The sequence below is a fragment of the Tasmannia lanceolata genome, unplaced genomic scaffold (assembly GCF_043159265.1).
Source record: "Tasmannia lanceolata isolate RefF3 unplaced genomic scaffold, GAP_Taslan_0.1 ptg000004l, whole genome shotgun sequence".
In the NCBI taxonomy this organism is placed as follows: domain Eukaryota; kingdom Viridiplantae; phylum Streptophyta; class Magnoliopsida; order Canellales; family Winteraceae; genus Tasmannia; species Tasmannia lanceolata.
Genome location: NW_027518681.1, coordinates 9001968 through 9029164, shown reverse-complemented (window position 1 = coordinate 9029164; position 27197 = coordinate 9001968). Strand labels below are relative to the sequence as shown.

Here is a 27197-nt window from a genome sequence, read left to right as displayed (position 1 = left end):
GTCTAGAATAGAGATTACTCTAAATGCATTTCATTTTCAAGGACCCAAGAGTAGACGAACGCACTGCACCTGTCGCGAACTACTGGAATGCACAACAACGTATGGATTTCAAGGGTAGACGACCGCACTGCACCTGTCACGAACTACTGGAATGCACAACAACATATGGATTTCAAGGTTAATCACCTCCGAACCATGGTGATGAGAGATATGTGGGGTTCAAAACCTGAATTAGATTTCATAGAACTGCTGCTCTTAAATGCACCGGTACTGGAGACATTTAGAGTCGGCCAACTCGGTCACAAAGAAGGAGTTGAAAGGATTTTGGCAGATTTGTTGGGATTCCGAAGAGCTTCATCACAAGCAAGGATCATATGTGAATTTATTTGAAGAAAAGATAACTATACCGAAGGTATAAATAAGAAATTACAGATTCACGTAAATGGGGAGGGTGACCCCTGAGTTAAAAAGTCCCTCAATGCTCCAGATTTAGCAAGGCGATCCGCTGGATTACTTGTACTCCTAGGAACAAAGGATCTTTTGTGATTAGGTTTGGAGGTTTATCTGTAATTTTTTTTTTTTCAGCTAGATGAGTTTATATGAGTTTAGTTACATCAGCTTCTTCTGAAAGACTACAAATACTCCTTGATTTACCAAAATGGCACTTGTAGTTCTTTTTCTTAGACTCCAAATACGACGAACAAAGAGTAGTGGCATTTTGGGATTTTAAAATATAAGATGCTCCTTAATCCTGATTAAGAAATCAATGAGGACATTGGGGAGAAATAACTCAAAATAGAGTTTTTTTATTTCCTATTTTTCAGCCACTTCATATCATCTCCTTACTCCTGTGCCCTCTCATTCTCTCCCTCTCACACCACTTGATAAACTAATATTCCATAAAAAAAATTCATGGTAGAGAAACATGGCCTATACCTTTGATGTCATTAAATTTGAATTTGAAGTTGGAATCTTCATCTCTGAATTCACATGGTTGAACAAGTACAAATAATACCTTGATTTAGGAAAAGAAAATCAGATCAAAATCAAAATACTTTCTACCTTACAATAGCTAGAACAAGAGGGCTCCTGTTAACTTACCAACTTCTCCAAAAGCTTAAGCTGTTGGAGAAAGGCGTTGTTTATCTTTTATACTTTAACACTCCCCCGCATGTGTGGCCCACTTGGCAAACACGTGGCACATGTGGTCCCACTTTGGGCCGACCATCGCATGTGGATTTTTGCTATCTGGGAGGTTTGAACTCGAGACCTTTGGCTCTGATACCATGTTAACTTACCAACTTCTCCAAAAGCTTAAGCTGTTGGAGAAAGGCGTTGTTTATCTTTTATACTTTAACAGATGAACATCGGTGCCTCTGTAATATGCCATACAATGAGATCCATATCATGTCAGCCCGGTCCCTTAGATTCCACCAATGAGATGCAAAGAGCATCCCGAGGAACATTTTCTTTTTCTTTTTTTCGGTCCTTGGGTGTCTTCTTTCCATGCAAAGTTAGATCATAAGAGAGATGATATGGACAATTCTAAACCTGAAATGGAGGGGATCTCATCAAGCCTTGAATAGCGGTTGAACCAGGTTTAACGGCTACAATGTTTGTAGGTTCAGGGATTGTAATCGCGTAGGGCGACATCTTGTTTCCTGTAACAAATTGGATCCGACTGTAATTTCCATTGAAGATTAATGAAGTTATCATTTAAAAAAACAATAGAACACCCATGGTTTGAAACCACATATCAACTAAAAGGAAAAGAAAAAAAGAGCTAATTGTACTATACCCTCAATTCTTCTTTAAACAGAAACAAATGGGCATACCAATGGTTAAAACAAGTGATTTGTTCAGTGTGTGTATTCTATATAAAATCAAGAACTAAAAGACTTGGGATATACACTGCTGTTTTACAATCTAAAATTATATTATAGAGGATATTGATATGAAAATTTTGCAAAGTGGTGGAAACTTTGGGACTACTTCCATAGCAAGTCCAATGGCTACTGAATTAGAAGTATCAATAGAGGTGATAAGAAAGAAATGACCATTGTAGAAATCTTACAGTGATAAATCCTGTTATAACTTACGGGTAGTTCTTTACAAGGTACATACCCTTTGTCTTCAAATGCTTGTTAGAATTCTAAGTACAGCACTATAAATATGTTCCTAACAAGACAGTAGAAAAAAACTCAAAAGCTAGCTTAAAGTGGGCTTATGAACCATTACTATGTTCCTAACATATTACTATAATTTTGGCATAGCCTAGAAAGGCAATCAAAACAATGATTAGAAGTCCCACACCTTCTCTAGTATTTATAGGCTTGTGAAATGTAAAACGTTTTGCCATTAAAAAATAAATAAAAATTATAGGCTTCTGAGCCAAGTTCAAGCCCATCCCACCTATGTACTGATATGGTAGGAACAACCATTGGTTAAAGTGGGCTGGGGCTTTCTACTCCCATCCATATACTGATATGCTATGAACAACCCCCTGGTTAAAGTGGGCTGGACCTTAGAGAGCCACATGGAGTACCCAACCTTATTGACTAACCTACAAGCCAGGACAATTTTTATGTCTAGACAAACTTGCAAAAGGTACATTCCTGGTCATATGACTATAGCTCAGGTGGCTAATGGCTGTTCGTATTTCTGATGCAGGGAGGGAATCATCCCGAAATCCTGAGAAATGGCCATATTTATGAAGGTTCCACTAGGGTGCTGTTTTGTGAGTTTAGGGCGAGCTCTTTAGCCGCTATGGTGCCTGCGTGAGCATTTCTGTGACCCTGTTTTGGAAACTATCTTTCGGTTTTGTCACAGCCATCTTGTTACGGTTGTTGTCTGAGATTGGATAGTTAGAGTGTGGGGGACTAGATAGGGATGCTTATGTAGGGGAGGGTTCATGTAATTGCTCGTCCCCATAGATGTAATTCTGGCCAGTGCCTTTTATAAATGGTTAAGAACTAAGACTATCAGCTTGAAGAAATGGTTAAGAACTAAGACCTGAACTTGGAACTTCCAGAGAGGCTGACCAAGTTGACATGGCTATGTCTTTAATTGACTTGGTTGATTCATACAAATTTAATCGACTCATCCAATTTTTTTGAGTTTATCTGTCACGGGTGAGAGTCTAACCGGATTCAACCCGTTTGGTTTCTTAGTCAACCAGGCAAGATGACCACCAAAACTCATTCTAGAGGAGCTAAGACAGAAGAAGCAGACACACACAAACACAAAGATACACATGGATATTTACAAATATACCAGTAGATAGATGCACTTCATTGTATCAATCTAGCATATATATGTGTGTGTGTGTGTGTGTGTGTGAGAGAGAGAGAGAGAGAGAGAGAGAGAGAGAGAGAGAGAGAGAGAGAGAGAGAGAGAGAGAGAGAGAGAGAGAGAGAGAGTTGCATGTCTAAGCTCGGTGCATGAATGCATATCTAGATGGACTTGAGGAGGCTTGATCTTGTCATGTAGTGATCAAATGATTTAAGAATCTGGACAGTTTACTGATAATCACATTGGATTTTATTAGACTACATCACAATACAAAGCTTTAGAAACTGCCACCATGTATGCTCAGAAACAAGCCATCTACACGTCTATTTAGTTTCACAAACAAGGTGAGATATGGACCCCTGAAGAATCCTAGCTACCTCCTCTAGATGCTTCTCACTGAAAAATTAGGGATGCACATGAATGTATACTTCAACTTTCATATATGTAGCAAGGAGTAAATGAAAAATCACTTCAGTTCAAGAATGAAGAGTAAGTTCCTAACATTTTCAACACAATTGTTTTTTTGTTCGAGGCACCCCCTTGATACCTTATGCTTGACATATGAAAAAAATGTACACACAATCAAATCTGTGCAAAGCTCATATTTCCATTCCATGATTGAATGTGGCTTCACATGGCTCATGATCCCTTAACCCCTTTCAAAAAAGAATATGTCATCAATATTCTACTCTAAAGTGGTCTTTCAGTATCTATGAAAATAACAAGATTGCTTGCAAGAATTTTAGTTTTTAGTCCTGGGTAAACACTGCAACAGTTATTTTTCTCCTAAACAGTCACCCCACTGACTTTTTTCTAGACGTTCTTTGCAATTCCCAATTTCCTGTCCTACAAATACTTTGTATTCTTCTCTTAAATTACAATTCATTCAACTAATTCAACTATCAACTGACCAGCCAGGGCCAGACTCCTCTTAAAAATCAATGCTTGCATGCATAAGAAACTCAATAGAAGTAACATCATATCCATACCCAACACAACTGATTCCAAGTGTAAAATTATTATAGAAGAACACAGGGAAATTAGGTATTAGCATTTCCACACTAGAACCTTCTTTTACATTGCTCTGAAAAAAATTGCTTAGGTATGATTATCTACTCTGAAAAAGGAAGTACATGCTTACAATATCATCAGAATATCCATCAATTAATCCAAAGCATTGACTACTACTTACCTTAGCGACCAATCTATTTCAAGAGAACTGATCAGACCATTTGCCAAATCACCCTCAGTTTCACTCCCAGTTATCAAATCGCTCATTGTTTCATCTATTTGAAATTCTTCCCCTTCTTCCATTGTCTCATCAAAAGAACTATTGAGCAACCCTTTCCTACACAACTTCAATTGTTCCTCTAAGTTTCTCCTCTCCGATGCATGTTGCAATATAATACACCTCAAGGAATGAATTACTTCATGATCATAAAGCTGTTTTTGTGCGGTGCCAAAACGGAACTCACGAGCCTCCATTTCTATTGAGCTCTTCTCGTTCTGAAGGCGCACAATCATTGCCATTGCCTCATTGACTGCAGAAGAAGCTGCACTCCTTTCCTTTTCCAGTTCTGAATAAACACAATTTCTACGTTCTCTTTCAATCCTAATTGCATTCTTTAACTCATTAATGTCTTCTACTTCATCTTCTTCCAAGCCTTCTTTCTCTTCTTCATCTTCATTAGTGAAATTTCTTTTTCTACAAACTGCACAAACCTTATCTTCTAGCCCATAATCTAAATCCATTTCCACTGAACCAAACTCTCTCTCTTCTTTCATATTTTCAGCCATCAATAGATTGGAATCCTTTATAAAACTAAAGAAACCAACATGGGGAGATAAAATCTTTGAACCCAAAACACCACCAAAGTCACTAACAGAACAAAACCTGTTTGCCAAATCAACTGATTTCCTCCAAAATTGACCAAAAAAACTGTCTATTTGTTTGCAATGACTGTTGAATTGCAAAACCTTCAAACCCAAAACAAATAGGAAAAATAAAAGGAACAGATTATAAAATTTTGTAAAGCAACCAAGAACCCAAAACCCAAATCCAAAATCCATGAACTTAGTTGAGAAGCTCAAACAGGATGCATTCTTCATTGTGGAAAAAACCAAGAAAAAATCCCCAAGAATCTAATCAAAAGAAAAGCAGAGAAACATGCAAAAGAAACCCAATATTTGCATGTGGGTCTTGTGGGTTTATATTCTTCTAACCAAATTTGATCTCCCCAATCCAAGCAAGAATTTATAGAACTTAAGAACACTACTTACAAGCTTCTCAATTTTCATCTTCCCTTCTTTTGAGGGTATGAACATGCAGAAAGAAAAGTGTGGGATTGCGCAAACCTTTCTTGAATGAGATTGTTTCCTTCTCAGAGAGAGAGAGAGAGAGAGAGAGAGAGAGATTTGAAGGGGCTAAGATAGAGGGATTCTGTCTAGAGGATAATATTGGGAAACTGAAAAGCCTGTCTCAGAAAACGAGGTGTGGAGTTTTCAGTTATATATAGAGTTTCCGTATGTTGATTACCGAATTGAAAGGGACGTCTATGTTACGTTTTCTCTGGGCTTTGCTATGGTGGGACCATCCTGATCCCATTAAGACCTTTTGTTCGTTTTGGATTTTGAGAACTGATTTTGAGCCCAAAACTGATTATTGGAAGTTTTGGACTTAAAATCCAAAACGAACAGGGCCCAAACACTGGTCCACTTCACACATGTAGCACATGATCTTCAGTCCATTGTGGCTTAAAATGAAACCAATCTTATGTTCATGGTCCCACTACCTCTTGATCAATCTTTTTTTGTTTTTTCTTCCCCATAAGATGATCCTAACCCTTCAATATGTAGATGTTTCTATATCAGATCATCCATTTTAGTATTCAAAATTTCAGACAGTTTTTCCTGCACAGATTAAAGGTAGAATGGGCCTATGTGCTTACTGTCCCCGCCGGGCTTGGTATTGTTAATGAGTCTGGACTTGCCCGGCTAGAATTGGAGTTGCAACAAACTTGACTACTGAAGTTTAGCCTCGAAGCACGGATCCGTGTCAAACTATGGTAGCTGGATCTTTAGCAATAGCCTCCACTTATGTCCTATTTCATGGATAAATTCACTTATTTCACACAATTCTTGTGATCATGCCTTCTCCTCGTGACTTCTTGTTATGTAGTAATCACCCTTACTCTCGAGTACATTAGTTCACCATATAAAAACCCTTATTAAAGTAATTTTGGGCCGATAATGGGCTGGGACTGGGACCCTAACCATCTTTTGTCACAATTTGAAACGAACAGGGCCTTATAGTCCTTGTAAAATACTCATTCACCCTTTCGTTCCAGATGTTTAATTTTGGGCCAATAGTCTGTTGTGGCCATCACCATGGGTTGTCACAATCTGAAAAGAACATGGCCTTAACCCCTCTTTTTTACTTGGGACAGCTCCTTCTAGGGTGTTTTTACTACTCTTTTGCACCAGAGGGGTTGTCCCAAGCAATAAAAGGAGGCGAATATGCCATCTCCCATTACTTACTATCCAAAAAACAACGATTTAGAAAAGGGATTCGCTAGGGACCATCGCAGAAGGCATTTCACGGATGGTCTGTTGCATGAGAGAGCAGCCATATAGGCTCACTTTTGGAATATCATTTTCCATTTGCAAATAGGATTTTTTTTCCACCGTTGTAGCTGATTTGGAAATCTAAGAAAGGATCTGATCTAGTCCCAAATCTCAACTTCAAATGTAAGAAATCCAAATCTAAATCTTGTGGGTGTCCAAACGTGGCCTAAGCGTCTTTCGAATAAAAATGCTTTTTTACCTTTTTATATTTTAAAATAAAAATATTTTGAAAATATCCGACAATGCCTACATATCTGCAACATGATCCCTCAAGCAAAACTTCACTGGGAGTTTTTTTTTAATAAAAGAAATCCAATTGGATCATTCACTCCATTCATACATTCGAACTCCCTATGGACGTTTACGATGTATTTTTCTTTTTCGGAGGATTCTTTTAGGCTCCATTTCTTTCAACGTCAAAAATCAACGTAAAATTTGTTTTCTGTTGTAAAAATGAACATAAAACAAATTTTACGTCGAAAGAAACAAAGCCTTAATCCAAACAGGCCTAACTTGAAAGAACCCCAAAGGCCCAAAAGTTGATAGGGCTTTGTCCTTCTTCCTCTTCTTCATTTTATTTCAAGGAGGTGGTTAACCGCGTGGGGTTCCCCATATAGAGGACAAATGGAAGGGGTGACACGGCTACTAATGGGGTAGAAATTCCATTTTCATGTATTTATATAGGGAAATGATATTAGCACAACCATTATTTAATAATTGCACAAACTCAGCTTGTCTTTTCATTTTTAATTGGTTTGTAAGAGCTTTTTGGGAACTGTAATAACCCTTCTAAGCTCTTTAAATAATAAACCTTAAGATGGGTTATTGTTGATATCATTTCCCATTTATATAGACACTACCTTCTTAGAATTATGACGAGTCGACTAAACTCGGCCTAAGTTTTGAGTTGACTCGACAGAGTTTTAATGCTCTCTTACTCAACACACACCCGTGTAACGTGGCAAATACTAGGGAACACTTGTCAAGTCCTAGAGCTGCATGGTGTTTTGAGGCCCTGACATATCATTTTTCTAAATATTTTCAGTGCTTTATTGGGTCTCTTTGGGAGTATTGTCTGAACTACAGAATAAAAAATCATGAAAGAAGGTAGTTCAAACGAAGGGAGCTCAACATCACCGATCACCCAAGAAGAGCATACACTGATTTCTCGTCTAAATAAAGAATGGATCTCATTCACATCTTCTTTACAAGAAGGTTTGGGTTACATAAAAGCCAGGGTCATTGGTCAGGTATTTCTCTCTACTTGTTCAACTTCTCCTTTCATTCATGTATTATTAAGGCATAAACTGATTTGTTTGATTTGGGTTTTGTTGTTGAAGGCAAAAAAGGTGAAGGCAAGAGATGAGAAGGAAGCAAGTCAAGCAGAGCTAGAGAAAACAAAGATGCAGGTGGAAGCAACTGATGCAGCTGAGGATAGGAAGAAGCAGCTTGGAATGTAACCTTTTTGTGTTTTCTTTTTAGTTTTCAACAACACTGTTCTTCCTGTTTTTTGAATAGCAGGGTGTGAATTAGTGAATAAATGGGTTGATTTGCTTTGTGAGAACAGTAGAAGTTACTCAAGGAAAATCAGCTTTGTATAAGAATGTGTTTTTTTTTTTTTTTTGAGAAAAGGTGACATTGTATTAATGAAGCCAAAAAAAGGCACACAGTAGAAGGGGACAAGATGTCCCCCAAATAAATCAGGGGGCAAACATACGATCAGGTATAAGGGTGTCAATTTTGGCTCGGGCTCGGAAGCTTGCTCGAGCTCGGCTCGAATCCTTAACGAGCCGAGCCCGAGTTAGGCCAGGCTCGGCTCGTTAAGAATTTAATATATTTAAATATATATATTATATATTAATATATACATTAAAAGGGTTGTCCATGGAGTGAAAAGGGTGAGCAAAATATGTCACTTCATTTTTGGAACCCCATTTGTTACTAGACCACCCCCCATAGTGTAAAAAAAGTAGTCAAATTACACTAGTAGGGCTGTCCAGGGAAGATGAGGGGGTGTGAACATAATATAACCCGAGCTCGGTAAGGCTCGCGAGCCTGAGCCTCACTTGTGAGCTTAACGAGCCGAGCCTGGCCTGGCCAAGCTCGGCTCGGCTCGTTTACACCCCTAATCAGGTACCATTACATTTCCAGTGAACCTAGAACAGTGACGGTGACAGATTCGCATTCCACGCCACCCCGCGCGAGGTTATCCGCCAGTTCATTTGCTGTTCGGTGGCGATGTTGTAGTTTGGGCAGTTTCAGAGAGACTAGGTCCCTGATCTCGTCCAATTTATTGGCAATACACCACGGACCGCCGGAGATATTGGAAGCCCATGCAATGGTGTTGGTGTTGGAGGAATCACCTTCAATGATGAGGGGATCAGTTTTGTGCTTATGCAAACCATTGAAGACCGAACAAGAGAGCCGATACCTCGGCTTCATTCGCGTCACAAATCCCAGCCGGACCAGAAAAAGACATGAGTGTGTTTACCTGATGGTCTCGTAACAATCCTCCAATTCCCGCTCTCCCCGGGTTCCCACGGGAGCTCCCGTCAAAATTTAATTTCAGCCAATCTTTAGGAGGAGGCTGCCATTGTGGAGCTATTATATTTTTGTGTTTCCTCTCCCCTGCAACTTTTGCCCAATGGCGAAGAATGTCTCCCACAGTATAGTGGCGGCAATTTCAATAATTTGGGTTCTGGTTTGATACCAAGTTGAGTGCCAATGTTATTATGTTTGGGAGACAAGTTTCTTGACATTAAATACAACTAATGGTTGAGAGGATTGCCGAAGTCTAATCCACAGCCTTTGGTGTCTGTCTGAACCAATTGAGAATCCTTTCCACAAGGATTCGGGTTTGACCTTTCTAAATAGTTTTAATTTTGGAACACTAAAAAAGGCAAATGGGATATGGTTTCATTTTCAGAATTGCATCTTGCCCTATGGTGGAGGCTGTCATTGACAGATATTCTGCCAAATAAAACTTTGTTTTGGGGATGCAGAAATCTTTCCATAGCTTCAACCAAAATAGATGAGTGGGGGGAGTGGCAGCTTGGGTGACTTTAGATGGGTTTCATTTTGGGAGGGAATACTAAAATTTTTGTTTCTACTCGACACCAAGAAGAGGTGGGTTCTAAGATAACTTTTACCTTGTGAACTGGACACAGATTTGGGTTGGGTAAGCACCCTCCATTCAAGCTTTGGCTGCAAAGGCTAAATTCATATTGGGCATTGGTCTTATGCCAAGACCCATCTCTTCCTTTTTCCCAATAGATGTTGGATGCCTCGGGTCTATTTTGTCTTCATCCCAAAGAAAGTTTCCAGTGTCTTATGAATCTGATCACACTCAAAAGTGGAGGATAATAGAGAAATTTAAGGAGAGTAACAGACGAAAAACAAACAATTCTTATTTGATAGTAATCATTGTAAGAAGTAATTCTCTATTGAAAATGAGATGGAAGAAAAAGAGATGGAAAGGTTCTTAGGCCATGTTCGTTTTGGATTTTAAGCTTGATTTTGAGCCCAAAACTGATAGATATTATCAGACTCAAAATCAATTCTTAAAATAAAAAACGAACATGACCTCATACTCTCTTTATGGGATAATGTTTGATTTAAATGTCTAAGGATTCTTTGAATGTTATTATATTTTCTTAGTTTTCCAAACTATAATACACTCGATTTCATTAATTTCAGCTTCTACATACTTTTTTCGCTTATAAGCAAAAAGAGAATACCAAAAATCCAACTTTCAAACTGAACCAGATTAAGATCTAAACAATCAACATCGAATCAGGAAAAGCAGGATCGACTTGGACCCAACTCAGGTAAAAAACTTATCAGATCATGATCATGGGTTGAGCCCTTTGACAGCCCTACCTGTACTTCAAGCCAGAGTTCCCTGTCACATGTTTTCTGCAAAAACTAACATAATCAACTGTCTAAGCATAACTCCATATCATGAAATGTGAATTGATACCCAAATCGCGCCGAATGGAACAGATTTCAATTCCTGAAACCTGAAAAACCAAATAGGTAGTCAGGTCGAGTATGCTGAAGATCATTTCCAGATAACTAAAAACAAACAAAACATAGAAACTTTTGCGAGAAATGCAGCCGGCAGATTTTCATAACTACGTTTTCTAGGGGTGCAACTTGGGTCGGATTGGGTTGAATTTTTGCTAAAAAATAATTGAATTGGATTCGACCAGAACCTGGCCCCATTTTATGGCAAAAGCTCAACCCGAATTCCGAAAAATCGACCCGAGTTACACCCCTAATATTTTCTGGTTGAACACCATTCAGAACATCATAACTGCTCTCCAGTAAACATGTGTGCATGTTCAGGCTGCATTTGGAGACCTTCCATCTGCTGCTAGCATTCCTCTGTGCGCTAATATTCATACATAGTTGGTATTGCCACCCACTTGTTGTGGTACTTGCCACCGATCTCTTTTACCTAAACTTCTTCATTGGACTATGGTTTAAGTATAAAAAAAACAGTGGTGGTCATACCATTTCCCATATACAAATTGACAAGAAATTTTGTTTGATGTATTTGATGCATTTTTATGTACTAGGGACAGTAAGTTAGCATAGGATCATTACATCTACATTTACTTCGTAAAAAATTGCAGTCCAGTTAGAACTTAAAACAATCAAAATTAAATGAAGGAGAAACTCTAGCTTGGTAAAGATTAAAACCCATTTCAAAAGATCTGTGTCGTTACCAAAATAACATAAAAAGAGTTCTAAACGGGCAAGAATGCCAATTTGAGGATACAAGTAAGGATACAGTTGTAGAATAATTTCCTGAAGTACGAATGACTTCATACTGCACAGATATGTCAACAAAGCAAGACAAGATTGCATGAGAAATATAAACTTGTTTTCTTCCATAAAAAATTCTACTGAGAAAGATGATTGGAAATCCTTAAAAATAATAATGATTGGAGTACTTACGACAGTGCAAGATCCATTCACGACTTCTTACGATGATCGCGGTGATGCCCTTTGATAGAGTCGTCGAATCTTTGTCGTTCTTTATCATACTTGACATCTTCTGTTGGACTGTATGTTCTATTCAGTCTAAGATATTTGCTGTCAGAAGAGGTGTCATCGTAAGTTGCCTCATACCTATCATGCGAGCCAGAAGGATCATATCTGTCCTCAAACATATTTTGCGTCACAGACTCTGACCTACGATCCCTGTATGTTCGGTCTCTATGTCTATCTTTACTCTCTGGTAAATCATTTGTAACATCTGATGCAGTGGAAAAGGACCGGTTATCTCGATATTTAGACTTGTGCGAAGAGCTAGAACGATTTCTTTCATACTTATCGCCATCCCGCTCCACATCACCCCGTTCCCTTCGATGCCCATGTTGCCCACGCGACTGGAAGTTACTTTTGTAACTGTGTGGACTTCTAGAACTATACTCTCTTTCTCTAGTTTCTTTACTAGTACTTCTCCTACGGTCATCCCATGAGTCATGGTGGTGTGCATTCTCCATGCTAGATCTTGTGTTTGATTGAGCTTTGGGAAATTCATGCTCTGGCCTCGTAAATGTGGTATTATAGTTAGAATGGAATTGTTTCACGTAAACATGAGACTCCCTTCCACTGCTTTTTAATTCATCATTTTCAGTCATGTCAATAGTAGGGACAGACCCTGGTAATATTGGCACCTTCTCTGCAACTCCTTTCACAAAGCACCCAATCCCTCCTGCCTGCTTGATTTCCTCCATGTGTTCTTCAATTATATCTCGTATCACCTTCAAGAAAGACGATGAGAAATACAATATCAAATGGCATTTGTGAGAAATCTTGATAAGTTTAAAGTTAAAGAAGAACAAAGGTAACAAAATAGATATAATGCTTACATTGAAAATGAAACATAGAGAAACAATAAAGAGGTTTCGGTTTGACAACAGTGAACAGAACATAAAACTTTGCAACCAAAATGAACTTTTAGAAATTAGCTATTTGATGTTGAATATTAAGGTTGTTTCCACACCTGTTTTGCTGTCCGCTTCCCCTTCTTTCCACGATATGACATCCTTCGCCGTTTATAATCCCTTTCCTCAGCCAATAGCTCCTCTCTTGTCTTGCTTTTATTGTGGTCCTTGAAACACATTACGAGAAAGAATCAGAACAAATCAATAATAAGAAAGATATGTTGCCACCTGCCAACAAAGAAATTACAAAGATATTGATTTAATGCATGGCATGAGAGGGCTGGAACAGATGTCTAAATCATACAGACCAGATTTCAAGCATACATCCAACAAGTATAATAACATCATTAAAAACCCCCAAGAATCCGCAGCTGGTGACTATCTCTAATGCCAGCATTCCAGCTAGTTAATGCAGAGCTATCTTTACAAAACCTGGGTAAAGAATAGAAATTTTGAATATTAAGACTAGAAATTTTCCCTCCATATAACAAACTTTATTGCTGCCATGAATTTTCAGTAGAATAAAGTAGTATGTGTTTGTTTATAACCCTCTACGAGAAAATAAGAATTTGCGATTCATGCATAAAACTTGGTCCTTGATGTTGCCAAAATTCATATTATGTTATGCCTTGTGGAGGGAGATGGTAGAATGATATTGTGCCATTTGCGACCTTATGGCATGTCGGCTGGACTCCACTACTGTCAAAGTGCAGCCCTATTTCTATTTCTATGACTCTTGAAGCAATGGTTTTATAATTCAAGAGGCAAATTCAGCTTAGGGACAAAATGTTAATCATGTAGTCAATTGCTCGATTGAATAAAATATTTTAAAACAGAATAAGAACAAATAATAAAACTAGAACGAACAACTAAAAAAACAGTGAAAACTGTTTTCAGTATTAGCCCATGGATGACAAAGCCATTTCTTCTTTTTTCTTTTTTTTTTTGAACTGGTATGACTCACGCCATTTCTAAAGCATATTGGTCAACACAAGGTTATGATGTGGGCTGCACTAGCCTTGTCTTCCAACTATTGAGAATCTTAAGATCGAAGACTTGAAGTTGTTAGAAGAATTTGAAAGATTACAAATATGGTTCAAAGCAGTGAATCTTTACATAGTATAGATCTAAAGGGAGGAGAGAGATAAAGAAAGAAGAAAGAGATTGAGAAAGAGGGAGGAGGCGTTTTGCATTAATTGTCGCAAAGTGTCTCCTCCCTTCTTCTTTTTTCATTAAGTTTTGTTAATTCCCCCTACGAGATAAATACACTCTGAAACAATCCCCCTCAAACTGATGCTTACACATCATAGAAGGCCAGCTTCTTATGAATAAAGTCCATTCTAGACCTTCTCAAGGACTTAGTAAAGACATCAGTTAACTAATTCTCTGAGCATATGAGTGGAGTATAAAAATATTTACTTTCAATCTTTTCTCTAATGGTATGGCATCCAGCCAATCTCGATGTACTTGGTCCTCTCATTTTTTTTTTTTAAAGACCAGATTCGTGGTAATATGAAGGACACTGTTATTATTACAAAATAGCTTCATCGGTAACCCAATCTCATAAAACAAGAGTTTTATCCAAGTAAGGTCACATATGGTGTCACATTGCCCTCTGATTTAAATCAAGCAAGAACACTTTGTTCCTAACTTTTACATGATACCAATTTACCCGTGATGAAAATGTAGTATCCCACAGTAGACCTCCTACTGTCAGATGGAGAACCAACCCAATCCGTGTCAGTAAATCCTTTCACATTCAATCATTCATACATCTTAAACGATAATCCACGACCAGGAGTCCCCTTCAAATACCTCACTATCCTAATAATTGCTTCCCAATGAGGGTGCCGAGGCAATATCATAAACTGCGACACAGACAACATAGGAGATATCAGCTGCATTCACCATTAAGCAGTTCAACTTTTCAACTAGTCTTATATACCTTCCTGCGACTTCCAATAGATCACCTTGATCAGAACATTTGTGTTAGGATCTAATAGGGGTTCAAAAGAGCATATTTTTAAACCTTCCTGGGTAAATTTGGTTGCACCAGAAATAGCGAAAAACAAAATAAGAGGACATATTTTCCTTTTTCTAGTATCGTTTGGTTGCTATATACAATTCACATGACAATCCTTGCCAGCTGTAAATTTTCCAAATGCAAGCCCTTACATATCCTGAAGGATATGGAGAGAGGTAATGAGTGGAATGGTTCTTCATAATAATCAACCTACTAACGAGTATGCAAAGTCCGTCATTTACTTAGTGTGATCAACCCAAGGGCGAGAAAGTAGAGGTACTCCATGAAGGGATTGGAATACAACCTAGTATATGCGCCCTAGTTTCTTGTAAGGGTCAAGAGGGCTCCAGATATGACAAAAACCATTTGACCTACCATATGAGGTCATTAAGCTATCACCAAAGCATAGAAAAGAAAACACAATGACTAATTAGAGAACTAGAATAGATACCTAAACAGCTTAACTGTTGGGATTTTCCTTGAAAACAGAGTTTCTTGTGCTCTTTTTTATCTTTCCACTATAAGTCACTTCCCCATGTGTGACAAAGTTTTTATTTTATTTTTTATTTTTTTGAATGGTTGACAAAATTTTTATTATTGACAACCAAAAGAAATGCAAACAAACATAAATATATCATTTGCACAACGAAAGCACAAGTTGAAACCAATCAAGTGGATGACAAATGTCCACCAACCACGTACGTAAACAGCTCTCGATATAAATTAAGTCAACTACACTCATAACAAAAGATCCACGTACATAAACATCTCATGATAAGAAATTAAGTCAACGTTTTTTTTTTAATGGCAGAAATTAAGTCAACTACACTTGCATCAAAAGATCCCACTCCTAGTTAATTAAAACCCAAAGTATTAAGGTTCTCAAGTATCCATCATACCCATAAATACCAAAGATATATATCTTCCACTAAAGTTGCCGCACAAATTTCCAAATAACAGTAATGGTAGTAAAACATACCTGATTGTGATATTGCTGCCAAAGAAGCCCATCATGCTCGAGTAGAGGTCTATAGTTTGGGCGTTTACGTCGCTCTTCATTAGCCCTCATTGACACATAAGAGTGTTCACTTATCCTGCAAGGAGTCAAGAACCTCTGTAAAATAATCAAAACTTGGAAATGATTTGAGAAGTTTCCCCATCCATATAGAAACCAATTTTTTTTAAATTTTTTGAATGGTAGAAACTAAGGTGTCAGATAATCAGTTTGGCTTCGTACCCGGATGATCGACTATGGAAGCTATCTTCTTGATTAGGTGGTTAATGGGGAGATTTAGAGTAAATAAAACGGACCTTCATATGGTTTTCATTGATTTGGAGAAAGCGTATGATAGGGTTCCCAGGAGTGTTGTGGTGGGTCCTTGAAAGGAAAAAAGTGCCTACTAAATATGTTGATGTGATTAAGAATATGTATGATGGAGCAGTAACTAGTGTCAGAACCAGGGATGGCACGTCTAGTGAGTTTCCAATTACAATAGGACTGCACCAAGGATCAGCTCTAAGCCATTATCTTTTTACGCTAGTTATAGATGAGCTTACGGAGGATATCCAGGATGAGGTGCCGTGGTGTATGTTATTTGTAGATGACATAGTACTAATTGACGAAACCAAAGCAGGAGTAAATGCTAAGTTAGAGTTATGGAGAACTACCTTGGAATCCAAAGGTTTTAGACTGGGTAGGACTAAGACAGAGTATATGGAGTGCAACTTTAGCAATGTAAGTAGGCGGGACGAGGATGTAGTAAATATGACTGGACAGGAGGTACCTAAGAGGGATATCTTTCGCTATCTTGGTTCAATTCTACATAAGGAAGGAGAGATTGAAGAGGATGTTAACCATAGAATAAGAGCAGGTTGGTTGAAGTGGAAGCTTACCTCAGGAGTTCTCTGCGACCGTAAAATCCCTACCAAGTTGAAGGGCAACTTCTATAATACAGTTGTGAGGCCAGCCATGCTGTACGGCTCAGAATGTTGGGCCACCAAGAAGCATCATGTGCATAAGATGAGTGTAGCAGAGATGCGAATGCTTAGATGGATGTGCGACCACACAAGAAGATAGAATTAAAAATGAAGACATTCTTAAAAAGGTGGGGGTGGCACCAATTGAGGAGAAGATGAGAGAGCACCGCTTAAGATGATTTGGACATATCCAACGTAAACCTTTGGATGCTTCTGTGAGAAGAGGTGACTCATGCCAAATTGATGGAGTAAAAAGAGGTAGGGGCAGACCGAAAACAACTTGGGTAGAAACAATGAGGAAAGACATGATAGCTAGGAACATAACAGAGAACATGACCTTGGATAGGATAGAATGGAAGAAAATGATCCACGTAGAAGAACCCAACTAGAGCTGGGATTAGAACTGGGCAGATTCCTTTCACCTTCTTCATGAAATTTTTCTAAAGGATTCATTTAGCTGACCCCAACTAGTTTGGGACAAAGGCTTTGTTGAGTTGAGTTGAGTTGAGTTGAGTTTGAATGGTAGAAACCAATGTTGAGTAGCAAAAGCAATGACATAAATCATGGTATTGCAATGATTTAAAATAATTAAGAACTTCAAAGAAATAAAAGATGGGACAGAGGATAGAGAAGTAGAGTCAAGGTAAAACATTTTACTAATACAAGTGGAAGAGATTAAACAACATAAGCAAAGTCTAGATCATTTTCCCAAACCATAAATTATGCAGTCCTCATTAAGAACTCCAAGTATACAAAGTTGTCAAGATTCATGACTCGAGTAGAATAAAAGATTTGCTTGGTTTTCTCAAGGCCTAATAATTTCAATCAAGTTCTCAAATAACTAAAAACAACCAGGCTACATTGTGGGAGGCTACAGAATACGTGAAAAATCATCATAATTCCCAATAAATAGAAACAACCAAACCCTACAAATTTCAGACCATCAATGCCTGCTAGAGTCCTCAACTGATCTCAGCATGACAACATCAGTACACTCAAACATCTTCCTATCAAACATGTTTTAGAACCAATACTTGCAAAGGCAACATTTGGATACATTTATGAATTTTCCTAAAATGTGCAACATGTTGATACATCTATATTTTTTAGTCATATTTTTATAGTATGTATACGCAGATCATATATATGTATTATTGTACGTATTTATACTTCTTAAATATTTTACCCTACCTGTGTAGACTACTAATGTCTTGGAACTCCCAAGTGTCACCTTCTGTTTTCATGTTCAATACTAGCACATGTTCTGGTTTCAAGTCACACAACCTAGATGGTATCTAAAATCACCTAATCATACCATACAACACGTTATGCATTAAACAAGTACATAAACTAACACAAATTCATGCCAGACACACATTACATGTGAAAATCAAAATAAAAGAAAACGCAAAGAAAGCAAAATTTAAATTATAAGCATTAGAGGACTTACAACTGCAATCTGGAAAGAGATCCTCCAAACCGTAACTCCTTGATTCTTGCCTCTAGCATGGATCTTTCGTGCAATGCAGCAATAGCTGCTGCTACTTGTGATACAAAAACTAGGCCACTGCCACCACTTTCACAACTAAGTTCATTCTTATCTCCACACAATGCATCATCAGCGAGTTCTTTGAGTTTACCATCTCCACTCAGTTTCGACTCAGAAAGTTCATAGCCCTCAACATCACCAGCAACACCAACATTCCCAGAAGTTTCTTTTCGGGTAGCAGCATCACCCGCCCTTCGCTCAAATGGAAACAATAACGAACACGAAGCAGCACTTAACAAGCACTGTTTAATCATATTGATAGTGAAGAACTTGCCATTTGTTTCTCCATACAGAACCGAAAGTTGCGATACTAACCAAATCAAGACTTCGCCCAAACGCGGGCACCCAAAACTCATTGACCTGTTCAAAAACCCATCTACCTCAGCTAAGTCTCTGCTAAAAAACAACTCCAAAGATCGAATAGCTTCCCGTGAAATTGCCTTCAAACAAAGCTTTAAAAGCATAAAAATATGATCCCTCATCGGCACATCAATCACAATCCCATACCGAGGCGAATTTGAAATTACCCATTTCTTCAATTCACCAAACTCATTAATATTCCTTAAACACAAAGCAACTCGAAGAACAGAATATGAATACGAAAACGGAAAATCACTCCACAAATCGACTTCACTCCTCACTGCCCATAACTCTGATGGAAGAATCCCCAATCCCTCGCCCGAAAACCCTTTGATTTCACCATTACTAATAATAAAATTAGCACATTCTATTGATAGAATACCTGGAAGAGTAAATGTCTTATCAGCACTATCAAGTTGTGAAGAACTCGCGAAAACACCAGGGCAATCCTTGTAAAAGAAATTCGATCCGAAATCTCCGAATTCGTCGAGAGAGAAGCAGAGATCTGCATCAGATTCTAATAAGGGTTGAAGGAATTGTTGTTTGGGAAGTTTAGATTGGGGTTTTAGAGAATTAGGGTAATGTAGAGAGTTTAACAAAAGGGAGAGATCATTGAGAGTGTGAAATCCACCTCCAGGGGATTTAGGGCAGATGAGGGAATGATGAAAGAGGGATTCTGAGGGCATTTTGTGGTTAGAATCAAAAGGGCAAGAGATGAAATTGGAATTGGGAAGAGAATTAGGGTTAGGGTTTGGAGAGGGGAAGAGATTGGATGTGATGGATGTGATGGTGTTTTGGGCGAGATTGATGAGGTCGTTAAGATTTGGAAAGTGGAAAGATGGGGGATTGTTAGGGTTTTGATTTGGGGGGAGAGATTGAAGGTTATTATTATACATGGTTGGTGTGGAGAGATTTGGGAAGGGGAAAGATGGGGGATTGTTAGGGTTTTGATTTTGGGGGAGGGTTTGAAGGTTATATGATTCCCTGGCCGATATCTCGAGATTTATCGGCCGATAAATCTGTTTTTTTTTTCTTCTCTCTTTCCAAGAAGTTAGAAGTTAGAACTTAGAACTTGATTGCTGAAGTTTACCCTCGAAGCACGGATCCGTGTCAAACAATGGTAGCTGGATCTTTAGCAATAGCCTCTACTTATGTCCTATTTCATGCATAAATTCACTTATTTCACACAATTCTTGTGATCATGCCTTCTCCTCGTGACTTCTTGTTATGTAGTAATCACCCTCATGGATGGGCAAGAGCCCGGCGACGGTGAAGATAATCTTACTAAGAAGATATTTGGAGGCACTGCTATCTATTCCAAGATCGACTTTTGAATTGTTTAGATCGCACAATAATGTGGACCCCCTAATTTTTATTTATTTTTCTTCCTCCTTCTATTAAGTATACCTGGCAAACGGGTGGGCCGGGCCGGGTCAACCTGCGGGTCACCCGCAAATTCAAACAGTCGTTTATTTTGGGAAATGTTATCACTAGATTTTGATGAGGGCGGTATGGCCGGCACTGTGGGATGATCCAAACCGTCCATTAAATGGCCCACAACCTAAATAGGTTATGCCCCAAAAATCATTTCAATAGGTTGATCCTAACCCTCCGATCGGAGGGTTGGGATCAACCTATGGTGCCAGCCACAACCTATTTATATTCTATGGTGCCAGCCATAACCTATTCAGGCATCAAACTCTTAAAAAATAGATTAGCATGACAAAATCACCATCCTTTGCATTAGAAAAAAAAAGCCATCTAACTAGATTAGCATGACAAAATCACCACCTTTAAAAAAGCCAAATGACCCCGTTGACCCGACCCGTGTTTTTGGGTTGGGTCACTCGCGGGTTAGTTTTGACGGGTCACTAAAACTCAGACCCGTGCCCGCAAATTTGCGGGTGGGTCGGGTTGACCCGTGGGCACGGGTCGCGTTTGCCAGGTCTACTATTAAGGGTTGCACGCTCACTCACAAATTTCCAAAAATCAACAGTGTGGAGTGGGCCTCTTTTTTCTACGCCCAGTAATGTGGGCCCCCTACTTTTTTTTATCTCTACGTACTCCTATTAAGGGTTGTACCCTCACTCATGAATTTCCAAAAAACAACAGTGGAGTGGGCCTGTTTTTTCTAAGCCCAATAATGTGGGCCCCCAACCCGAATTTCCATAAATAGACTGGAGTTGCACCCTTACTCTCGTGTACATTAGTTCACCATATAAAAACCCTTATTAAAGTAATTTTGGGCCGATAATGGGCTGCGACCCTAACCATCTTTTGTCACAATTTGAAACGAGCAGGGCCTTATAGTCCTTGTAAAATACAGTAAATACTCATTCACCCTTTCGTTTCAGATGTTTAATTTTGGGCCAATAATCGGTTGTGGCCATCACCATGGGTTGTCACAATCTGAAACGAACAGGAACTTAGGGAAGTGATATATTCACCCTTCTTTTTACTTGGGACAGCTCCTTCACTCCTCTTTTTACTTGGGACAGCTCCTTCTGGGGTGTTTTTTACACCAGGGGCTGTCCCAAGTAATAAAAGGGGGCGAATATGCCATATCCCATTTCGTACTACCCAAAAAAGGGATTTGCTAGGGACCATCGCAGTCGGCATTCCGCGAATGGTCTGTTGCATGAGAGAGGAGCCACCTAGGCTGACTTTTAGCGTTTTTTCCCGATATAAACCCGAAAAATAAAAAAATAATATATCCTGAGATTTTCCCTTGCTGAGAAATTTCCGAGAACGATGTTTGTGACATAGTTGCCAAGAACCTAGACTAGCCCCATCTAGGGAAAGCTTGCCACCAGCTGAAGCTGAACAACTAATGGCAATCAAGCATAAAAAAAAATAGATGGAAAGGAAGACATGTATGAGAAGCTGATGGATTATTTATTGATTTATAGTGAGCTGAATATACAGATTTATGCAACAACAAATGTTTTTTTGGATTTACTTTAACGTATGATAATGGGTTGCCCGGGACTCGAACCCGGAACTAGTCGGATGGAGTAGATAATTTCCTTGTTTGCAATAGTAGAAAACATAATTCCGGTAAAAAAATGATGCTTGATCATGTATCCAACTGGACTACAGTATTAGAATCACCTGAGTTTTTCCATTTTATCAGGCATTCAAGAAAACCCATCACCTGAAAAGCAAACATGGATTGCATTAAAATAGCCCAACTCCAACAGCATCGCATAGAAAAAAAAGGGGTCTAGGGAATATAACCCTTGGTTAGTCAGGAAATAGGCTAAGAACATAGGAAAAAAAACCCTTGGCTAGTCAGGAAATAGCCATAGTACAGAGCTCTAATAGGAGAACTCTGATTATCTAAAGAATGATCAGAGCTCATGTTCAACTTAAATTTTCTAATGTTTCATCAGAAAGTAAACTATCACTTAACATCTAAAGGCTGATTTTGTTGTTAATATATACTTGACTTCCTTAGTCTCCCATAGCATAAAGGGATGTTTTCACAAATTGTAATATGCATGTTTTTGTTTGCGCGTTGGCCATGTTTGGCAACCATGAGTTTGTTTACATGGAATATTAGCTTAACCACTGGTGAGGGAGGGTGGAGAGGGAGAAACCTAAGAGGGACTGACTGAGGAGAGGGTAAGAAACTGCTGAAAAACAAGGAAAAAAACTCATTTAAAATATGATTTATTTTTCCCCTGTTTTTAGCCACTTCCCACCCACTCTACCACTTTCTGAACACTTGATAAACTAATATTCCATGGAAAAAACTCCATGATTGCCGAACACGGCCTTACATGTGACAACTATAATAATCATTATACCTCAGTTGGATCTCTCAAAGAATAGTAAGCACAGGTTTCTTTTGGAGCTGCTGTCACTACAATGCCATAGCCTTCACCCTTCTCTCGTAATATCTTAAATGCATCTTCATCTGTACGGTCATCTCCGATATAGATGGGAAAGAAATCAGAGCAATCATCCAGTCCTACATGAGATTCAGTGTTTAATATAATTAAAAAAAATTTGCAGACACCCAAGAAAACAAGTTTGCTCTAAAACTCACCAAGCGAATTTAGTAAGAATTCTAATGCTTTGCCTTTGTCCCATTTAATAGTTGGCCGAACTTCTAGTACCTACATAAGAAAAGGCTAATATTATCTCTGTATGATAATTTTCCAAACCAAATCCACTTCTGTTCAAGGAATGACCAAAAGCAAAGAAAGAGTTAAAGAGAAGCCAATAGCATCACTTCAAGTCCAAAGTGTTCACCTTTCGCCCATGGCATAATCGAAGTTGTGGGAACTCCAGTAGAATGTTATTCACACGTTGTCCAATAACATCCCAACTCTATTAAAGACAAAAGGGATTACAGTCAGAATTGTTAATGCAAGCAGGCAGTGACAGTAGAAATTGGATATAAGGAATACAAATTCACCTCTTCATTTGACAGAATGGTATTGATCAGAAACCAAGAACATATTATTTTCATCCTTGACAGAACTGATAGAATAAGTCGAAAGGAATCAACCAAGTTACCTCCTCATCAACACAGCGGTAATGAACAGAAACACAGAACTTGTTATTTTCAACCTTGACGCCACTGATTCCCTTCACACATTCAACAAGAGACTCAAAAACCTGAACCCAAGACAAAGTCATCCATGAGAGAAAATAACATTTCATGCAGTTCCAGCAATGAATTCAAAGTATAACATGTGGCCAGTAGCTTATATGTACCTCATTAATCATGGGTAAAAATTCTCTCGCAGGCTGGAATATATTTATGTCCTTTCCCTGCAAGAACAAACCAAAGGAAAAAAGTGGGAGAGTGAATTTGAACATATGAGTGAGATGGGAATGGACCTGTGACCACAAGGAAGAAGGACAGCGCCTAATCCAATTGAGTTACAGATCCAATCCCTAAGCACATAAGGTACAGTTATCAATGATTTGATGAAGGTCCCCAAGATACACATTTTCGATACGGATAATCCTGTCTCATTAAGTATTTCACCAACCCTTGAATTCATACAATTAGAGCAGAGACAAAGCAGCAGCTTCGTGGAAAGCAAGTTATGGTTTCTATGACCTGTTCCAAAGCATGATGTTGAAGTTTCTGACCGATTGACAATTCAATATTTCCACCTGTTCATCTATGTCAGTTATTATGCATAATGGGTATCACAATACATAACCAATAAAGCGTCCCCAATCTGTGAAAACTTCAGTACGGTCTATGGACTCTCACACCCTTTTCAACTAAAATAATTTATGTGAAAACCATCATAATGACCTGTGTTTCTGTGGAAGTAACACAACTTTGAGTGCCATTGCTGGATCCCAAAGCATATGTCGGACCCATTATGTCCATTCCATGACTCCCAGCATAGTAAAGTTCATCTAATCCAACTAATTCATAAACCTGGAAATTCACAAAAGTTAATCAAGCATATGGTCAACTGGGCCTAACATTCGTATATAAATAAAATGGGAATTTGTTGAAGGAAAAAAAAACAAAATACCTTATCCCGGCATCTCCCGCTGATTATTGCAGTAGGGAAACATTTTGCAACATCACTAACAACAGAACGCATCTACATTTAAAGAACAGGTCACATGTACTACTTACATGGATCTTAATCCAAAATTTGATTGGTGAGGCATCAAATTTACCATGTCAGACATGAAAGCAATTTCCGGGTCATCAACGATTGGCGACAATGTCCCATCATAATCGAGAAACAAAGCTATGCGCTTCCCATTTGCAGACATTGTAATACGCTCGAATGACCCAAGAGCCGAAGGGTACATTAACTGCGAAAGTAAAAGGGAGACAACATTGAATTCAAACAAGACACACAAATCACAATTCGGGCTTTGATAGTCAATCTTAGTGCTTCCTAAAAGTTCAATGGGTTAGCTTACAATCCAAGAATTATATGCGGCTTCTAGACCATCCTGTGCTGGGCCGTTCAAGTTTGTATCTTTATTAGGATCCCTATGAGTAGGTGAAGAAGATTTCATCGCATCAAGCCACCCGCTTGCACGGACATCATCGAGCTTGCTTGGTTTGGACTTCTTCCTATTCGATGCAAAGAAACGAGTAGAAGGAAAACCCGGAGTGTAAGAACTAACAGGTGGACAGGGAATTGAATTTGTTGGGATGCCTAATCTGGACTTGGTAAGTGGTGCAGGGTCAGCAAGCACTGGGGAAGACTGGTTTGATTTCATGTCCATTTGGGGAATTTTTTTCAAGAACGATCAACAATAGAGTTTGGTGCAAAGACAAAATTTTGACCCCCTCAGAAGTTAACCCCCACCCTTTTGTCTATAAAAAACCACCTTTTCAAAATCTTCTTATCTTTGCAGTTATGGGTATGCACCATTGGCTGGAAATGTCCTGAAAACTGACAATATGGGAATCAGACTCTTGAAATAAACTACCGAATATATCAGCAGTATGAGCCGGCACAGTAAACTAAACCTCAAGTAAAAGTACCAGAAAAATGACTAGTGAAATAACAAAACAGGACACATACCTTATCATTCCCACAGCTTAAATGCATTTATGAAAGCTAATGCACATCTGTATGATAAACCCTCCAAAAGAACCTTGCTTAAATCGCTGTTGGAAACAAAAAAACAAATGCACCCAGTAACCCCGTCAGGTTTTTGATTTTTCCTTTTGTTGGGTTTTGGTACCAAAGTATGAAGATTGAAACCTTGACCTCAATTGGAAAAGTTGGAGAAATTTTCTGGGTTTAAAAAGATTTACATGTTGAAGAGAATTTAACTGTTTGTAGGCAAAAATTATCTAAAATTATTGACTTAAGAAAAAAAATTCCAATCCCACCAAATATACATTAGGGAAATCAAACCCCATTAAGAAAGACATAGTTTAGCATTTGGTCATGGAGTTGACAAGATTTCTCCTCATGAATAGTGGATTTAACAAAGCAATAGAGTTGACACATCTATGAGGTCAATATGAAATGCATTCTATAATCAACAAAAAAAGTTTAGAAAATTTTCCTATGAAAACTTTGTTCCTCATAATGATGTATGAATGGAAAATCAGACTAACTGAAAAATTAAAAACCTATAACACACTAAAACAAACAGTACTGACTCCACAGAAAACCAAACTAAAATAAGGCTTTGTAAATCCTTTTCCTAAATATTTAAAACACTTCTAACACAAAAAACCCTTCAACATTTCCATCATTTAATCATATACAGGACAAATGTAGAAAAAATAACGGTTATAAAAACCAGAAAAACGGATCCAGAAGAACAGAAACAAGGAATTGTAATACTATTTATAGAGATTATTAGAGATAGTGCCACTCATTTGGGTTCAATAATCAAAACCCAAAACTAACTTGAACAAAACGAAGGAGAAACGAGGAAAAACCTTACCATTTTCAGAGACCCTCCAAACCCAAATCCCAAAAGAGTTAGTGAGAAGAGAGGAGAAGAATAGAAGTACAATAATAACAAAATAATTTGTAGGGACGAGAGAGATGACCGGCTCTTCGTCATCCGGTCACCGGATTGTACGGCCAGTTTCAAGACCGCACGTCTGTCGGTAGTAAGAAGTCCATGAGACCGGCAGTTACCCAAGGCGGAGCCAACATGCCACGTGTGTTGACTAAGGAATGGGGCCCACACAAATTTAGTTAGTACAAGTGGGCCCACCAAAGTATGGACCGGTAATGACTAGGATCGATGTCTTTGTTTTCTCTGTAAAGTAGGAGAACGTTCCCTAATCCCTATTGGATATGTGTCGTGGGACCTACACGTATGCATGTGTTGTGAACCCAAAATCACCTCTCGTTTTGTGGGCCCAAAATAATGTCTACTTCTTTCTTTTTTTTGGACTTCATAGGTTGGGGCCCACCTAGAACATGCCTAATTTTGTATCCACATAAACAAATTTGCACCAAGAGAAGAGATCACTTTTTCATAAATTTTTGTTATTCATTTAAATAATTCACCTGAGGTGGCTGTTCTCTAGTGCAAAAGTCAGCTGCTAAATGGCTTTCTGGGAAATTATTCCCTAGCAAATCCGGAGTTTATATATATGCTGATTGAATGGAATACGTATGGGCCGTACCTTAGGATGATCCAAACCGTCCATTTGATGGGCCACAGCATAAATAGGCTGTGCCCTCTATAGATCCGAGATTGAATATGTAGGGCCATTTGATGGGAACCGTTAGAAATGCTACGTTAGCGACAGCTGTTATTGAGCTGGCATTATTAAGAAACTTCGATTTTCTTAGAGAAGGAAATTTCGCACTACTTCGCACTCTCTGTCTCTGTCTCTCTCTCTCTCTCTCTCTCTCACAGAAAGTTCGATCTCGAAAATTACTTAAAAAAGGAAACAAAAGACGTTTCCAGGTAAATTCTTAAACAAAATAGAAAA

At 38.5% G+C, this 27197-nt stretch overlaps 3 protein-coding genes across 8 annotated transcripts; all 3 read right to left on the bottom strand.

The window, feature by feature from the left end:
- Positions 1 to 922: 922 nt before the first annotated feature.
- On the bottom strand, positions 923 to 5784 carry LOC143876242 (protein FLOURY 1-like). The gene is made up of 2 exons (XM_077377968.1): positions 4484 to 5784; positions 923 to 1661 (listed from the first exon to the last, which is right to left on the bottom strand). Exons 1-2 carry the CDS (start codon positions 5398 to 5400, stop codon positions 1625 to 1627), a joined length of 954 nt encoding a protein of 317 aa, XP_077234083.1. The 5' UTR covers positions 5401 to 5784; the 3' UTR covers positions 923 to 1624.
- A 4788-nt stretch (positions 5785 to 10572) lies between these two features.
- On the bottom strand, positions 10573 to 20050 carry LOC143876240 (U11/U12 small nuclear ribonucleoprotein). Of its 4 annotated transcripts, none has more exons than XM_077377966.1 (6): positions 18323 to 20050; positions 15875 to 15989; positions 12932 to 13039; positions 12052 to 12689; positions 11878 to 11985; positions 10573 to 11749 (listed from the first exon to the last, which is right to left on the bottom strand). In XM_077377966.1, the coding sequence occupies exons 1-5, from the start codon at positions 19675 to 19677 to the stop codon at positions 11895 to 11897; spliced, it is 2307 nt and encodes a 768-aa protein (XP_077234081.1). In that variant the 5' UTR covers positions 19678 to 20050; the 3' UTR covers positions 10573 to 11749; positions 11878 to 11894. The 4 variants fall into 4 exon arrangements, with proteins under 4 accessions (XP_077234081.1, XP_077234082.1, XP_077234079.1 ...); XM_077377967.1 differs by having other exon boundaries at positions 10573 to 10934; XM_077377964.1 differs by having other exon boundaries at positions 11878 to 12689.
- Positions 20051 to 21659: 1609 nt separating this feature from the next.
- Positions 21660 to 26242, bottom strand: LOC143875813 (trehalose-phosphate phosphatase A-like). Of its 3 annotated transcripts, none has more exons than XM_077377407.1 (12): positions 26189 to 26242; positions 25309 to 25394; positions 24695 to 25176; positions 24443 to 24583; positions 24292 to 24363; positions 24063 to 24191; positions 23507 to 23563; positions 23306 to 23407; positions 23039 to 23116; positions 22833 to 22902; positions 22591 to 22754; positions 21660 to 21935 (listed from the first exon to the last, which is right to left on the bottom strand). In XM_077377407.1, the coding sequence occupies exons 3-12, from the start codon at positions 25004 to 25006 to the stop codon at positions 21858 to 21860; spliced, it is 1203 nt and encodes a 400-aa protein (XP_077233522.1). In that variant the 5' UTR covers positions 25007 to 25176; positions 25309 to 25394; positions 26189 to 26242; the 3' UTR covers positions 21660 to 21857. The 3 variants fall into 3 exon arrangements, with proteins under 3 accessions (XP_077233522.1, XP_077233523.1, XP_077233524.1); XM_077377408.1 differs by having other exon boundaries at positions 24695 to 25169; positions 26189 to 26239; XM_077377409.1 differs by lacking the exon at positions 24695 to 25176 and having other exon boundaries at positions 26189 to 26232.
- Between the last annotated feature and the right edge of the window lie 955 nt (positions 26243 to 27197).